The sequence below is a fragment of the Pleurodeles waltl genome, chromosome 10 (assembly GCF_031143425.1).
Source record: "Pleurodeles waltl isolate 20211129_DDA chromosome 10, aPleWal1.hap1.20221129, whole genome shotgun sequence".
In the NCBI taxonomy this organism is placed as follows: domain Eukaryota; kingdom Metazoa; phylum Chordata; class Amphibia; order Caudata; family Salamandridae; genus Pleurodeles; species Pleurodeles waltl.
Genome location: NC_090449.1, coordinates 15,254,351 through 15,272,053, shown reverse-complemented (window position 1 = coordinate 15,272,053; position 17,703 = coordinate 15,254,351). Strand labels below are relative to the sequence as shown.

General features: G+C 49.2%; 1 protein-coding gene across 1 annotated transcript in view; it reads right to left on the bottom strand.

Moving 5' to 3' along the window:
* Nucleotides 1-17,703, bottom strand: part of SRPK3 (SRSF protein kinase 3) — a 207,685-nt gene that overhangs the window by 100,429 nt on the left and 89,553 nt on the right. The window contains exon 7 of the mRNA XM_069209420.1: nt 10,088-10,194. Within this exon, the coding sequence (XP_069065521.1) occupies nt 10,088-10,194 (107 nt within the window). The remainder of the gene's footprint in view (nt 1-10,087; nt 10,195-17,703) is intronic.

The following is a 17,703-nucleotide window of genomic DNA, read 5'->3' as shown; positions in this document are numbered from 1 at the left end:
CATGTCGACTTACTCGTTTTGTCCTCACTAGCACACACAAGCTGGCAAGCAGTGTGTCTGTGCTGAGTGAGAGGTCTCCAGGGTGGCATAAGACATGCTGCAGCCCTTAGAGACCTTCCTTGGCATCAGGGCCCTTGGTACTAGAAGTACCAGTTACAAGGGACTTATCTGGATGCCAGGGTCTGCCAATTGTGGATACAAAAGTACAGGTTAGGGAAAGAACACTGGTGCTGGGGCCTGGTTAGCAGGCCTCAGCACACTTTCAATTGTAAACATAGAATCAGCAAAGGCAAAAAGTCAGGGGGCAACCATGCCAAGGAGGCATTTCCTTACACAACCCCCCCCCCCAAACGAAAGAGGATGAGACTAACCTTTCCCAAGAGAGTCTTCATTTTCTAAGTGGAAGAACCTGGAAAGGCCATCTGCATTGGCATGGGCAGTCCCAGGTCTGTGTTCCACTATAAAGTACATTCCCTGTAGGGAGATGGACCACCTCAACAGTTTAGGATTTTCACCTTTCATTTGCATCAGCCATTTGAGAGGTCTGTGGTCAGTTTGAACTAGGAAGTGAGTCCCAAAGAGGTATGGTCTCAGCTTCTTCAGGGACCAAACCACAGCAAAGGCCTCCCTCTCAATGGCACTCCAACGCTGCTCCCTGGGGAGTAACCTCCTGCTAATGAAAGCAACAGGCTGGTCAAGGCCATCATCATTTGTTTGGGACAAAACTGCCCCTATCCCATGTTCAGAGGCATCAGTCTGCACAATGAACTGCTTAGAATAATCTGGAGCTTTTAGAACTGGTGCTGAGCACATTGCTTGTTTCAGGGTGTCAAAGGCCTGTTGGCATTCCACAGTCCAGTTCACTTTCTTGGGCATTTTCTTGGAGGTGAGTTCAGTGAGGGCTGTCACAATGGATCCATATCCCTTCACAAACCTCCTGTAATACCCAGTCAAGCCAAGGAATGCCCTGACTTGAGTCTGGGTTTTTGGAGCTACCCAGTCCAGAATAGTCTGGATCTTGGGTTGGAGTGGCTGAACTTGGCCTCCACCTACAAGGTGGCCCAAGTAAACCACAGTTCCCTGCCCTATCTGGCATTTGGATGCCTTGATAGAGAGGCCTGCAGATTGCAGAGCCTTCAAAACCTTCTTCAGGTGGACCAGGTGATCCTGCCAGGTGGAGCTAAAGACAGCAATATCATCAAGATAAGCTGTGCTAAAGGACTCCAAGCCAGCAAGGACTTGATTCACCAACCTTTGGAAGGTGGCAGGGGCATTCTTTAAACCAAAGGGCATAACAGTAAACTGATAATGCCCATCAGGTGTGGAGAATGCTGTTTTCTCTTTTGCTCCAGGTGCCATTTTTATTTGCCAGTACCCTGCTGTCAAGTCAAAGGTACTTAAGAATTTGGCAGCACCTAATTTATCTATGAGCTCATCAGCTCTTGGAATTGGATGAGCATCTGTCTTGGTGACAGAATTGAGCCCTCTGTAGTCCACACAAAACCTCATCTCTTTCTTTCCATCTTTGGTGTGAGGTTTGGGGACTAAGACCACTGGGCTAGCCCAGGGGCTGTCAGAGCGCTCAATTACTCCCAATTCCAGCATCTTGTGGACTTCCACCTTGATGCTTTCCTTAACATGGTCAGATTGTCTAAAGATTTTGTTCTTGACAGGCATGCTGTCTCCTGTGTCCACATCATGGGTACACAGGTGTGTCTGACCAGGGGTTAAGGAGAAGAGTTCAGGAAACTGTTGTAGGACTCTCCTACAATCAGCTTGCTGTTGGCCAGAGAGGGTGTCTGAGTAGATCACTCCATCTACTGTGCCATCTTTTGGGTCTGATGATAGAAGATCAGGGAGAGGTTCACTCTCTGCCTCCTGATCCTCATCTGTTACCATCAACAGATTCACATCAGCCCTGTCATGGAAGAGCTTAAGGCGGTTCACATGGATCACCCTCTTGGGGCTCCTGCTTGTGCCCAGGTCCACCAGGTAGGTGACCTGACTCTTCCTTTCTAGCACTGAGTAAGGGCCACTCCATTTGTCCTGGAGTGCCCTGGGAGCCACAGGCTCCAGAACCCAGACTTTCTGCCCTGGTTGGAACTCAACCAGTGCAGCCTTTTGGTCATACCAAAACTTCTGGAGCTGTTGGCTGGCCTCAAGGTTTTTGGTTGCCTTTTCCATGTACTCTGCCATTCTAGAGCGAAGGCCAAGTACATAGTCCACTATGTCTTGTTTAGGCTCATGAAGAGGTCTCTCCCAGCCTTCTTTAACAAGAGCAAGTGGTCCCCTTACAGGATGACCAAACAGAAGTTCAAAGGGTGAGAATCCTACTCCCTTCTGTGGCACCTCTCTGTAAGCGAAAAGCAGACATGGCAAGAGGACATCCCATCTCCTTTTGAGCTTTTCTGGGAGCCCCATGATCATGCCTTTTAATGTCTTGTTGAATCTCTCAACTAAGCCATTAGTTTGTGGATGGTATGGTGTAGTGAATTTATAAGTCACTCCACACTCATTCCACATATGTTTCAGGTATGCTGACATGAAGTTGGTACCTCTGTCAGACACCACCTCCTTAGGGAAACCCACTCTGGTAAAGATACCAATGAGGGCCTTGGCTACTGCAGGGGCAGTAGTCGACCTAAGGGGAATAGCTTCAGGATACCTGGTAGCATGATCCACTACTACCAGGATATACATATTTCCTGAGGCTGTGGGAGGTTCCAGTGGACCAACTATGTCCACACCCACTCTTTCAAAGGGGACCCCCACCACTGGAAGTGGAATGAGGGGGGCCTTTGGGTGCCCACCTGTCTTACCACTGGCTTGACAGGTGGGGCAGGAGAGGCAAAACTCCTTAACCATGTTGGACATATTGGGCCAGTAGAAGTGGTTGACTAACCTCTCCCACGTCTTGGTTTGTCCCAAATGTCCAGCAAGGGGAATGTCATGGGCCAATGTTAGGATGAACCCTCTGAACAGCTGAGGCACTACCACTCTCCTAGTGGCACCAGGTTTGGGGTCTCTGGCCTCAGTGTACAGGAGTCCATCTTCCCAATAGACCCTATGCGTTCCATTTTTCTTGCCCTTGGACTCTTCAGCAGCTTGCTGCCTAAGGCCTTCAAGAGAGGGACAGGTTTCTTGTCCCTTACACAGCTCCTCCCTTGAGGGTCCCCCTGGGCCTAAGAGCTCAACCTGATAAGGTTCAAGCTCCAAAGGCTCAGTTTCCTCAGAGGGCAGAACTTCTTCCTGAGAAGAGAGGTTCCCTTTCTTTTGCTGTGTTGCAGTTGGTTTCCCAACTGACTTTCCTGTTCTCTTGGTAGGCTGGGCCATTCTTCCAGACTCCAGCTCTACTTGTTCACCCTGTGCCTTGCATTGTGCTCTTGTTTTCACACACACCAGTTCAGGGATACCCAGCATTGCTGCATGGGTTTTTAGTTCTACCTCAGCCCATGCTGAGGACTCCAGGTCATTTCCAAGCAGACAGTCCACTGGGATGTTTGAGGAGGCCACCACCTGTTTCAGGCCATTGACCCCTCCCCATTCTAAAGTAACCATTGCCATGGGATGTACTCTTCTCTGATTGTCAGCGTTGGTGACTGTGTAAGTTTTTCCAGTCAGGTATTGGCCAGGGGAAACCAGTTTCTCTGTCACCATGGTGACACTGGCACCTGTATCCCTCAGGCCCTCTATTCTAGTCCCATTAATTAAGAGTTGCTGTCTGTATTTTTGCATGTTAGGCGGCCAGACAGCTAGTGTGGCTAAATCCACCCCACCCTCAGAAACTAGAGTAGCTTCAGTGTGGACCCTGATTTGCTCTGGGCACACTGTTGATCCCACTTGGAGACTAGCCATACCAGTGTTACCTGGATGGGAGTTTGGAGTGGAACCTTTCTTGGGACAGGCCTTGTCTCCAGTTTGGTGTCCATGCTGTTTACAGCTATGACACCAGGCCTTTTTGGGATCAAAGTTTTTACCCTTGTACCCATTGTTTTGTGAAGAGGCTCTGGGCCCACCCTCCTGTGCAGGTTTTTGGGGGCCTGTAGAAGACTCTTTACTATTTTTAGTTTTGGTTGTCTCATCACCCTTCCCCTGGGGAGTCTTTGTGACCCCTTTCTTTTGGTCACCCCCTGTTGAAGTCTTGGACACCCTTGTCTTGACCCAATGGTCCGCCTTCTTTCCCAATTCTTGGGGAGAAATTGGTCCTAGGTCTACCAGATGCTGATGCAGTTTATCATTGAAACAATTACTTAACAGGTGTTCTTTCACAAATAAATTGTACAGCCCATCATAATTACTTACACCACTGCCTTGAATCCAACCATCTAGTGTTTTCACTGAGTAGTCTACAAAGTCAACCCAGGTCTGGCTCGAGGATTTTTGAGCCCCCCTGAATCTAATCCTATACTCCTCAGTGGAGAATCCAAAGCCCTCAATCAGGGTACCCTTCATGAGGTCATAAGATTCTGCATCTTGTCCAGAGAGTGTGAGGAGTCTATCCCTATACTTTCCTGTGAACATTTCCCAAAGGAGAGCACCCCAGTGAGATCTGTTCACTTTTCTGGTTACACAAGCCCTCTCAAAAGCTGTGAACCATTTGGTGATGTCATCACCATCTTCATATTTAGTTACAATCCCTTTAGGGATTTTCAACATGTCAGGAGAATCTCTGACCCTATTTATGTTGCTGCCACCATTGATGGGTCCTAGGCCCATCTCTTGTCTTTCCCTCTCTATGGCTAGGATCTGTCTTTCCAAAGCCAATCTTTTGGCCATCCTGGCTAACTGGATGTCCTCTTCACTGGGGTTATCCTCAGTGATTTCAGAGGTGTTGGTCTCTCCTGTGAGGGAACCAGCATCTCTGACTATTATTTTTGGAGTCAGGGTTTGAGGGACCCTGTTCTCCCTAGATAGGACTGGTAGGGGGGAATTTTCCTCCAAGTCACTATCCTCTTCCTCTGAGTTGCCACCCTCAGAGGGGTTGGCCTTTTCAAACTCTGCCAAAAGCTCCTGGAGCTGTATTTTGGTAGGTTTGGGGCCCATTGTTATTTTCTTTATTTTACAGAGTGACCTTAGCTCCCTCATCTTAAGATGGAGGTAAGGTGTGGTGTCGAGTTCCACCACAGTCACATCTGTGCTAGACATTTTGCTTCTAAAAGTTGGAATACTTTTTAAGAATCTACAACTGGTTCTAGAATCTAATTCAAACTTTTACAAACTTTTAAACTCTAAAAGAAGTGCTAAACAGGATCTAACACAAGGCCCTAGCAGGTCTTTTAAGAATTTAGAAAACTTTTCAAATTGCAAAAATCAATTTCTAATGACAATTTTGGAATTTGTCGTGTGATCAGGTATTGGCTGAGTAGTCCAGCAAATGCAAAGTCTTGTACCCCACCGCTGATCCACCAATGTAGGAAGTTGGCTCTGTATGTGCTATTTCAACGTAAGGAATAGCATGCACAGAGTCCAAGGGTTCCCCTTAGAGGTAAAATAGTGGTAACAATAGATAATACTAATGCTCTATTTTGTGGTAGTGTGGTCGAGCAGTAGGCTTATCCAAGGAGTAGTGTTAAGCATTTGTTGTACATACACATAGACAATAAATGAGGTACACACACTCAGAGACAAATCCAGCCAATAGGTTTTTGTATAGAAAAATATATTTTATTAGTTTATTTTAAGAACCACAGGTTCAAATTCTACATGTAATATCTCATTTGAAAGGTATTGCAGGTAAGTACTTTAGGAACTTTAAATCATAAAAATTGCATGTATACTTTACAAGTTATTGACAAATAGCTGTTTTAAAAGTGGACACTTAGTGCAATTTTCACAGTTCCTAGGGGAGGTAAGTTTTTGTTAGTTTTACCAGGTAAGTAAGACACTTACAGGGTTCAGTTCTTGGTCCAAGGTAGCCCACCGTTGGGGGTTCAGAGCAACCCCAAAGTCACCACACCAGCAGCTCAGGGCCGGTCAGGTGCAGAGTTCAAAGTGGTGCCCAAAACACATAGGCTAGAATGGAGAGAAGGGGGTGCCCCGGTTCCGGTCTGCTTGCAGGTAAGTACCCGCGTCTTCGGAGGGCAGACCAGGGGGGTTTTGTAGGGCACCGGGGGGGACACAAGCCCACACAGAAATTTCACCCTCAGCAGCGCGGGGGCGGCCGGGTGCAGTGTAGAAACAAGCGTCGGGTTCGCAATGTTAGTCTATGAGAGATCTCGGGATCTCTTCAGCGCTGCAGGCAGGCAAGGGGGGGGTTCCTCGGGGAAACCTCCACTTGGGCAAGGGAGAGGGACTCCTGGGGGTCACTTCTCCAGTGAAAGTCCGGTCCTTCAGGTCCTGGGGGCTGCGGGTGCAGGGTCTCTCCCAGGCGTCGGGACTTTGGATTCAAAGAGTCGCGGTCAGGGGAAGCCTCGGGATTCCCTCTGCAGGCGGCGCTGTGGGGGCTCAGGGGGGACAGGTTTTGGTACTCACAGTATCAGAGTAGTCCTGGGGTCCCTCCTGAGGTGTTGGATCTCCACCAGCCGAGTCGGGGTCGCCGGGTGCAGTGTTGCAAGTCTCACGCTTCTTGCGGGGAGCTTGCAGGGTTCTTTCAAGGCTGCTGGAAACAAAGTTGCAGCCTTTCTTGGAGCAGGTCCGCTGTCCTCGGGAGTTTCTTGTCTTTTCGAAGCAGGGGCAGTCCTCAGAGGATGTCGAGGTCGCTGGTCCCTTTGGAAGGCGTCGCTGGAGCAGGATCTTTGGAAGGCAGGAGACAGGCCGGTGAGTTTCTGGAGCCAAGGCAGTTGTCGTCTTCTGGTCTTCCTCTGCAGGGGTTTTCAGCTAGGCAGTCCTTCTTCTTGTAGTTGCAGGAATCTAATTTTCTAGGGTTCAGGGTAGCCCTTAAATACTAAATTTAAGGGCGTGTTTAGGTCTGGGGGGTTAGTAGCCAATGGCCACTAGCCCTGAGGGTGGGTACACCCTCTTTGTGCCTCCTCCCAAGGGGAGGGGGTCACAATCCTAACCCTATTGGGGGAATCCTCCATCTGCAAGATGGAGGATTTCTAAAAGTTAGAGTCACCTCAGCTCAGGACACCTTAGGGGCTGTCCTGACTGGCCAGTGACTCCTCCTTGTTGCTTTCTTTGTTCCCTCCAGCCTTGCCGCCAAAAGTGGGGGCCGTGGCCGGAGGGGGCGGGCAACTCCACTAAGCTGGAGTGCCCTGCTGGGCTGTGACAAAGGGGTGAGCCTTTGAGGCTCACCGCCAGGTGTCACAGCTCCTGCCTGGGGGAGGTGTTAGCATCTCCACCCAGTGCAGGCTTTGTTACTGGCCTCAGAGTGACAAAGGCACTCTCCCCATGGGGCCAGCAACATGTCTCTGGTGTGGCAGGCTGCTGGAACTAGTCAGCCTACACAGACAGTCGGTTAAGTTTCAGGGGGCACCTCTAAGGTGCCCTCTGTGGTGTATTTTACAATAAAATGTACACTGGCATCAGTGTGCATTTATTGTGCTGAGAAGTTTGATACCAAACTTCCCAGTTTTCAGTGTAGCCATTATGGTGCTGTGGAGTTCGTGTTTGACAAACTCCCAGACCATATACTCTTATGGCTACCCTGCACTTACAATGTCTAAGGTTTTGTTTAGACACTGTAGGGGTACCATGCTCATGCACTGGTACCCTCACCTATGGTATAGTTCACCCTGCCTTAGGGCTGTAAGGCCTGCTAGAGGGGTGTCTTACCTATACTGCATAGGCAGGGAGAGGCTGGCATGGCACCCTGAGGGGAGTGCCATGTCGACTTACTCGTTTTGTCCTCACTAGCACACACAAGCTGGCAAGCAGTGTGTCTGTGCTGAGTGAGAGGTCTCCAGGGTGGCATAAGACATGCTGCAGCCCTTAGAGACCTTCCTTGGCATCAGGGCCCTTGGTACTAGAAGTACCAGTTACAAGGGACTTATCTGGATGCCAGGGTCTGCCAATTGTGGATACAAAAGTACAGGTTAGGGAAAGAACACTGGTGCTGGGGCCTGGTTAGCAGGCCTCAGCACACTTTCAATTGTAAACATAGCATCAGCAAAGGCAAAAAGTCAGGGGGCAACCATGCCAAGGAGGCATTTCCTTACAGGACTGCCCAGCTGAAAACCCCTGCAGAGGAAGACCAGAAGACAACAACTGCCTTGGCTCCAGAAACTCACCGGCCTGTCTCCTGCCTTCCAAAGAACTCTGCTCCAGCGACGCCTTCCAAAGGGACCAGCGACCTCTGAATCCTCTGAGGACTGCCCTGCTTCGACGACGACAAGAAACTCCCGAGGACAGCGGACCTGCTCCAAAAAGACTGCAACTTTGTTTCAAGAAGCAGCTTTAAAGAACCCTGCAACTCCCCGCAAGAAGCGTGAGACTTGCAACACTGCACCCGGCGACCCCGACTCGGCTGGTGGAGAACCAACACCTCAGGGAGGACCCCCGGACTACTCTACGACTGTGAGTACCAAAACCTGTCCCCCCTGAGCCCCCACAGCGCCGCCTGCAGAGGGAATCCCGAGGCTTCCCCTGACCGCGACTCTCTGAAACCTAAGTCCCGACGCCTGGAAAAGACCCTGCACCCGCAGCCCCCAGGACCTGAAGGACCGGACTTTCACTGCAGAAGTGACCCCCAGGAGTCCCTCTCCCTTGTCCAAGTGGAGGTTTCCCCGAGGAAGCCCCCCCTTGCCTGCCTGCAGCGCTAAAGAGATCCCTTGATCTCTCATTGACTAACATTGCGAACCCGACGCTTGTTTCTACACTGCACCCGGCCGCCCCGCGCTGCTGAGGGTGAAATTTCTGTGTGGGCTTGTGTCCCCCCCGGTGCCCTACAAAACCCCCCTGGTCTGCCCTCTGAAGACGCGGGTACTTACCTGCAAGCAGACCGGAACCGGGGCACCCCCTTCTCTCCATTCTAGCCTATGCGTTTTGGGCACCACTTTGAACTCTGCACCTGACCGGCCCTGAGCTGCTGGTGTGGTAACTTTGGGGTTGCTCTGAACCCCCAACGGTGGGCTACCTTGGACCAAGAACTGAACCCTGTAAGTGTCTTACTTACCTGGTAAAACTAACAAAAACTTACCTCCCCCAGGAACTGTGAAAATTGCACTAAGTGTCCACTTTTAAAGTAGCTATTTGTGAATAACTTGAAAAGTATACATGCAATTGAAATGATTCAAAGTTCCTAATGTACTTACCTGCAATACCTTTCAAACAAGATATTACATGTTAAATTTGAACCTGTGGTTCTTAAAATAAACTAAGAAAATATATTTTTCTATAACAAAACCTATTGGCTGGATTTGTCTCTGAGTGTGTGTACCTCATTTATTGTCTATGTGTATGTACAACAAATGCTTAACACTACTCCTTGGATAAGCCTACTGCTCGACCACACTACCACAAAATAGAGCATTAGTATTATCTATTTTTACCACTATTTTACCTCTAAGGGGAACCCTTGGACTCTGTGCATGCTATTCCTTACTTTGAAATAGCACATACAGAGCCAACTTCCTACAGCTCTAAAGCCAGCATCTTCACTAAAGTCTAATGATAAGGAATAAGAGTACGCTTCTGAGCAAAGCCTCCTGTGTTTGCTCCATACAGATCCCTTGCTGCACGATGGTGGGGTTAACAGTCTATCTGAACTCCCCATTGGGGCCGGCACTGATCGACTGACCCATAACTAGCTGGTGCTTGCAGAGAGTCCACCTTCTGAATCCTGTGGCAGGGCTCACGCTCTTGGTGTCCTGTTTGGTGCTGTCTCACTACCTTTCAGACACGAGGATGCCATGTTGCTGTTGAGGCTTGTATGGCCACACCCTCTCTCCCGGGACCACCAACTATAACACCTATGATGCTTCCACCAAATCTACCAATTCCCCAGGGCAAACAACCCGAACACATGTTTTTTAAGGGTTAGCATTGTACAAGCCGCTAGTACATGCGAGAATCGCCTTTGGGTTGCCAGAAATCTCAGCTTGAGCCATGATTTCACAAGCTCTCTGGACACCCCTCTGGTTTATGAAGAATAACAAAGATTCCATTGGGTGAAGAGTAATTTCAGAGAAACAGTGCGTCTCATCTTTACCTGCCGAATGATACTCTTCACGCATGGCAGTGGTAGCCCTTGATAGTTGGAGCGAATGATCCATTTCAGCAGCTGGTGTCCAAGAACCTCCAGAACCATGCACACATCTGAGACAACAGTCAAGGTGATTTCTGCTCAATGAAAGGGACGGACAAACGGCAGCGCAGTTACAATACAGGAAAAACAATTTACTGACCTGCAACTATGGATCCTGCATCCTTGCACCTCATTTATGTTACAACTCTACATTGCCAATCTGCCAATGTAAACTTCATACAGTTGTAAGAAGCTGGACTGGTGTGTGGTGAGCATCTAAGGTGTTATCACCTTATACCAGGTCCATGTAGGCAGTGTCTAGATGCCAGGCTCTTTAGGGGTAGCCATAGATGAGCAGCCAAGACTTATCTAGGAGACATGCAAAGCTCATGCAATACCACTGTACTCACACAGCACTTACACATGAAAGAACCACAGAGTGTTACAAAGTGAAGGTACTTAATTATAGTAACACCAGTACCAAAATACTGTAAACGCAATACCCCAACTGGAGGTAAGCAAACACACTATTATATACACATTAGGAATCAGTAAATAGCATTGAAAGCAATAGGCATTGGCAAAAGCAATAGCAAACAGTGAGGGCCCTAGGAGGCGGCCAAACCATATACTAAAAAAGTGGAATGTGAAAGGCAGTCCCCCACCCAAGGGAGTAGAATCAGTAGAGGGGAGCTGAAGGAAACTAGGAACCCCAAGGGGTGAGTACCAGTGTGACACCCAACGATCAGTGCGCAGAGTTAAGTACCTGGTTTTCCCCAAAACCAACAGGAGAACTTTGGAAATGAATTGTGCAAGACCCAACCAAGACTGGAAGAAGGAACGGTGGATCCTGACAGAAGAGGACCTGCAAAGGAAGGGGACCAAGTCCAGATCGAGGGTCCATTTTTGACAGGAGCCACTACCCACCCTTCTGTGGATGCAGTACCAGGTTGATGGTGGACAAAGAAGGTCAGCAGTGCAGCACAGGAGCCGAAGAGGAGTCCTAGGAGTGATGCAAGTGATGTCCCACTTCCACGGTCGAGATGTAGTCAGTCAGTGGTGTTGGAAAACCATCACCAAGCCTTGGCAAATGCAAGAGTCGAAGAAGAACGTTTTGCAAGGCTGAAGAGGACCAGCAAGGTCTAGGGGACTCAACCCAAGGAGGGAAGTCCGGGGTGACCCTCAGCAGATGGGAGAGTCACAAGAAGAGGAGGCAGCCCCCACAGGCGACCCGCTGGCAGCAGGCACGGGAGTCGCAGTGAGGCCCACACCGCACACCTGGAGGAGTGGCCCACGTCGCCGAAGAAGCAGGCAGAAGTCTGTGTGTGGCAGGAAGAAGTGCTGGAGGCCGGGGTTACACGGAGCCTGCAGATCCCTTGGAGGAGGAACAAACAAGCCTTTGTAGTTGCTAGAGTCGCAGTCCACAGGGGTACTGTCCTGCAAGGACAGGCAAGGGCTTACAATCTCCCAAGTTGGACAGCTGGTACAGAAGGCCAATGGGGCCACTCCACACCACCACCTGTGATGCAGGATCCATGCAGCTCCGGAGGAGAGAAGATCCACACAGCTGGTTGTCGTTGCAGTTGGTGCCTGGGGATGGAGGGGAGGGATTCCTTCACTCCAAAGGAAAGGAGATCCCTTCTTACTTCTTATGCAGGCTGAAGACTCGCTACACTCACAGGATGCACAGCCGAGGAAATGTTGCAGTTGCTGGAAGGAGTAGAGAGGCACAATTTAGCAGGGCGGAGTAGTCACTGGAGGTGCAGATTGTGGGTTCCTGGAGGGAACAGTTACAGCCCCATACAGGAAACCCAATATCAAAACAGGGTATAGCCAGATGGATAGTTAAGTGTATCCAAACCTGCTACCTTAAAGCAAAGAGAGAGCTGCCCATTACACCAAAGGCACACTCAACCAGAAAGAAAGGCGCTACCATGGCCTTCCTAGGAAATATTCCAATGAACGAAATATGTAAGGCAGCCACATAGTCTACGCCTCACACATTTACTAAGCACTACTGTGTAGACGTGCTATCCGCACAACAAGCCACAGTAGGTCAAGCCGTACTAAGAACTCTATTTCAAACTACTTCCACTCCTACAGGCTGAGCCACCGCTTTTGGGGAGATAACTGCTTACTAGTCTATGCACAGCATGTGTATCTGCAGCTACACATGCCACCGAACTGAAAATGTCACTTACCCAGTGTACATCTGTTCGTGGCATTAGTCGCTGCAGATTCACATGCGCCCACCCGCCTCCCCGGGAGCCTGTAGCCGTATGGAAGTAATCTTCAACATTCGTACATTTGTAAATATATTACTTAAACTTTATTTTGTACATACTTATTCATCCCATTGCATGGGCACTATTACTAACATACACAACTCCTACCTCACCCTCTGCGGGGAAAACAATCGAAGATGGAGTCGACGCCCATGCGCAATGGAAAGAAAGGAGGAGGAGTCCCTCGGTCTCGTGACTCGAAAAGACTTCTTCGAAGAAAAACAACTTGTAACACTCCGACCCAACACCAGACGGCGGACTATGCACAGCATGTGTATCTGCAGCTACACATGCCACTGAACCATCTATTTCTAAGGGAGAGGGTGTTACCTCCCCCTCCCACAGGCAATCCTTTGTTCTGCCTTCCTCTGCCTGAGCTGGTCAAGCAGCAGGAGGGCAGAAACCTGTCTGAGGGGTGGCAGCAGCGCGGACTGATCGGAAAACCCCAGAAGACTAGTAGGAGCAAGGCTGGGGGTCATCTAAGGAGCCTCCACAGTGCACAGAATCATACAACCAAATACTGGCAACAGTATTGGAGTATGATTCTGACTTTTTTAATACCAAACATGCCTAGGTTTGGAGTTACCATTAAGTAGCTGGACACATGCAGTGAACTGTGGCCAGTACATGGGTAAAATGTCTTCCCCGCACTTATGAAGTCCACTGTAATGGAACTTGGGTTCGTAGGGGCATCTCTGCTCATGCAGGGGTGCCCTCACACACAGGTACGTGTACCCTGCCCTCTGGGCTAGGAGGGCCTACCATAGGGGTGACTTACAGTTACCTGGTGCAGTGACCTGTGGTGAAAGGGTGCATGTCCCTTTTCATGTACACTAGAATGGCAGGCCTGCAGACACATTTTGCCTGGGCTCCCACGGGTGGCATAATACATGCTTCAGCCCATGGGAAACTCCGGTGTCCCAATGCCTTGGGTACTATATACTAGGGATTTACATGGGGGCACAGGTATGCCAATTGTGGGGTGTACATTGTCAGGAACAACCAAATTTAGAGGGAGAGAGCACAGTCACTGGGGTCCTGGTTAGCAGGATCACAGTGAAAACAATCAAAACACATTGACAGCAGGCAAAAAGTGGGGGGTAACCATGCCAAATAGAGGGTACTTTATTACAGTTGTGTCACTCAAGTTTGCCCTAAACAGAAACAGTTACATACAATGCCACTTGTTTCCAAATTTTCACCCGTTCTCAGCCTTTGATAGCGTTGCCCTATGCTGCAACAGTTTCCCTATCACATCCTTATCATGGGTACTGCAATGAAGCATTCCTTCTACTTGCTTTGGGTTTCGCCTGCCATAGAAATCAGTCCGATTTCTCGATTTTCCAAATGTTTAGTATCGGAATCACTAGGAAGTTAATTTCTATAGACTTTGAGGTTCTGGCCTCTAAATTCAAAACTGTTTAGGAATCAGATTCCATAGCCCACAAAATGGCAGGGACATGAGGAGAGAAACCACAGGCTAGGCAAGGAAACAAAAATGTTGGGTCAATAGCGTTATGCCTAAGGACAGACGCACCCAATTAATAAACTCTAAAAGGTTATGCGGGGAAGCCCAAGTGGCCGCTTGACTTCCTGGAACATTTCTGAAACAAGGTAAATTCTCTGAAAAGCCAAAGCTAACTTAGCTCCGAACGGATGAGCACGAAGCCACAGAGTAGATTGAACCCTTCTTGTGTAATAAGCTTTAGATGAGCAACAGCAGTTTCTTGCTGCTTTGATGCTTGGGTGTTTCGCTTCACTAACGATCGTGCTGAAACACTCATGCACTGACAAAAATCTCTGGAATGCGCTTCTTAGTCCAAAGAAGACATTTATTATTTCACGTTGTCGCAAGGTTCGTAAAAGGAGATTAGCATGCTGAAAGCACACATTTCAAAATGGTCACAGCAATGAAATGAAAACATGTACAAATGATTCTCCACTGCAATATACACAGCAAATATATGTATCTATATTATGGTGCAAAGCAAATTATGAATTAAAAAATATGCATCACCATGAGGCAAGGGCACAGCTGCTTCATCTCTCTTCTATTCAGCATCAGATCACCAGATCCCAGAATCGATCAAGGAGAGAGCTCAGTTATCCTCACGGGAAGGATGACACTCCAGCATCCTGGATATGCCTGAGCTCTGCAAACACTCTCAGTCCCCGGTCCATCTGGTCTCGGCCTCTTATACTTTGAACAAACAAGAGAGGAAAATTCTAGAACCTCCCTCTCACTGCAAAAGTTCAAAATATGCTGACTGCTTTAGGCCAGCTTTGAAAATAACACATCGGGACTTAGCCACAATCCCAAGGTGCCAATTCAAAACAAGACCGCTCCTGCCGTCTGAGTACATTCTTATCAGCCTAAGCCCTCGGTGGGAAAAAACACGAAGAATAAAAACATGAGCACAGTACAACGTGGAAAACTACTTGCAGCTTTTAACGAGGCAGTGATTAATGCTAAAATGAAGTCAATGTGCAAAATAAATCTGGTGGTCACTAATGTGATGGTGTAGTGCTAGTGTAAGTGCAACGTGGAGTCAGTGGTCAAAACACAAATATCACTACGCTGGGATACGACCAGCCTCTAGTCTGACAAAAAGCATGAGGTTAAGTTGCAAGGCCAGGAGAAGTATTTGGATGGAATTCTGCCATAACCTTTAGTAGCACATTGTTACTGTAAACAAAACACACAAATTTGCTTTGAGGTAAGGACAAATAGCTATTTGTTCCCTGAAGTGAACTGTTACCACTGCCATTTGTTTGGAAAAGGAAAGTGTGAAAGTGAGGGTGCAAGGGATCTGATTTTTACTGGTAGCTAAGAATGTTAAATAATGCACCTATAGCATACACCCTGTTTTCTGCAAAAGAGTAAAGTTCTGTTTAAAGAATGGCCAGTATGTACAATCGCTCCTTCACTCACTTGTCTACAGATTGGAACATTTTTCTTATTGGAAGGTAGCAGAAATAATTACTTTTCATGTTTTAGAACTTTCTCCAACACATGCCTTTTTAGCAGTGTGCACCTTCTGAAGGAGCCAGTCCTAATACAGATTTCTGTTTGTTCCTGTGTGTTAAACCTTCTGATGAGCAGCTCAGAATGCCAGTCATATATAACGTCCAGCATCGAGGTGTCTTACATTATGCCCGGTCTTCCTGAAAGATGGAATGAGGGGTGTAAGGAAATGCCTCCTTGGCATGGTTGCCCCCTGACTTTTTGCCTTTGCTGATGCTATGTTTACAATTGAAAGTGTGCTGAGGCCTGCTAACCAGGCCCCAGCACCAGTGTTCTTTCCCTAACCTGTACTTTTGTATCCACAATTGGCAGACCCTGGCACCCAGATAAGTCCCTTGTAACTGGTACTTCTAGTACCAAGGGCCCTGATGCCAAGGAAGGTCTCTAAGGGCTGCAGCATGTCTTATGCCACCCTGGAGACCTCTCACTCAGCACAGACACACTGCTTGCCAGCTTGTGTGTGCTAGTGAGGACAAAACGAGTAAGTCGACATGGCACTACCCTCAGGGTGCCATGCCAGCCTCTCACTGCCTATGCAGTATAGGTAAGACACCCCTCTAGCAGGCCTTACAGCCCTAAGGCAGGGTGCACTATACCATAGGTGAGGGTACCAGTGCATGAGCATGGTACCCCTACAGTGTCTAAACAAAACCTTAGACATTGTAAGTGCAGGGTAGCCATATGAGTATATGGTCTGGGAGTTTGTCAAACACGAACTCCACAGCACCATAATGGCTACACTGAAAACTGGGAAGTTTGGTATCAAACTTCTCAGCACAATAAATGCACACTGATGCCAGTGTACATTTTATTGTAAAATACACCCCAGAGGGCACCTTAGAGGTGCCCCCTGAAACTTAACCGACTGTCTGTGTAGGCTGACTAGTTTTAGCAGCCTGCCACAAACCGAGACATGTTGCTGGCCCCATGGGGAGAGTGCCTTTGTCACTCTGAGGCCAGTAACAAAGCCTGCACTGGGTGGAGATGCTAACACCTCCCCCAGGCAGGAATTGTCACACCTGGCGGTGAGCCTCAAAGGCTCACCTCCTTTGTGCCAACCCAGCAGGACACTCCAGCTAGTGGAGTTGCCCGCCCCCTCCGGCCAGGCCCCACTTTTGGCGGCAAGGCCGGAGAAAATAATGAGAAAAACAAGGAGGAGCCACTGGCCAGTCAGGACAGCCCCTAAGGTGTCCTGAGCTGAGGAGACTCTGACTTTTAGAAATCCTCCATCTTGCAGATGGAGGATTCCCCCAATAGGGTTAGGATTGTGACCCCCTCCCCTTGGGAGGAGGCACAAAGAGGGTGTACCCACCCTCAGGGCTAGTAGCCATTGGCTACTAACCCCCCAGACCTAAACACGCCCTTAAATTTAGTATTTAAGGGCTACCCTGAACCCTAGAAAATTAGATTCCTGCAACTACAAGAAGAAGGACTGCCTAGCTGAAAACCCCTGCAGAGGAAGACCAGAAGACGACAACTGCCTTGGCTCCAGAAACACACCGGCCTGTCTCCTGCCTTCCAAAGATCCTGCTCCAGCGACGCCTTCCGAAGGGACCAGCGACCTCGACATCCTCTGAGGACTGCCCCTGCTTCGAAAAGACAAGAAACTCCCGAGGACAGCGGACCTGCTCCAAGAAAGGCTGCAACTTTGTTTCCAGCAGCTTTAAAGAACCCTGCAAGCTCCCCGCAAGAAGCGTGAGACTTGTAACACTGTACCCGGCGACCCCGACTCGGCTGGTGGAGACCCGACACCTCAGGAGGGACCCCAGGACTACTCTGATACTGTGAGTACCAAAACCTGTCCCCCCTGAGCCCCCACAGCGCCGCCTGCAGAGGGAATCCGGAGGCTTCCCCTGACCGCGACTCTTTGAATCCAAAGTCCCGACGCCTGGGAGAGACCCTGCACCCGCAGCCCCCAGGACCTGAAGGACCGGACTTTCACTGGAGAAGTGACCCCCAGGAGTCCCTCTCCCTTGCCCAAGTGGAGGTTTCCCAGAGGAACCCCCCCCTTGCCTGCCTGCAGCGCTGAAGAGATCCCGAGATCTCTCATAGACTAACATTGCGAACCCGACGCTTGTTTCGACACTGCACCCGGCCGCCCCCGCGCTGCTGAGGGTGAAATTTCTGTGTGGACTTGTGTCCCCCCCGGTGCCCTACAAAACCCCCCTGGTCTGCCCTCCGAAGACGCGGGTACTTACCTGCAAGCAGACCGGAACCGGGGCACCCCCTTCTCTCCATTCTAGCCTATGTGTTTTGGGCACCACTTTGAA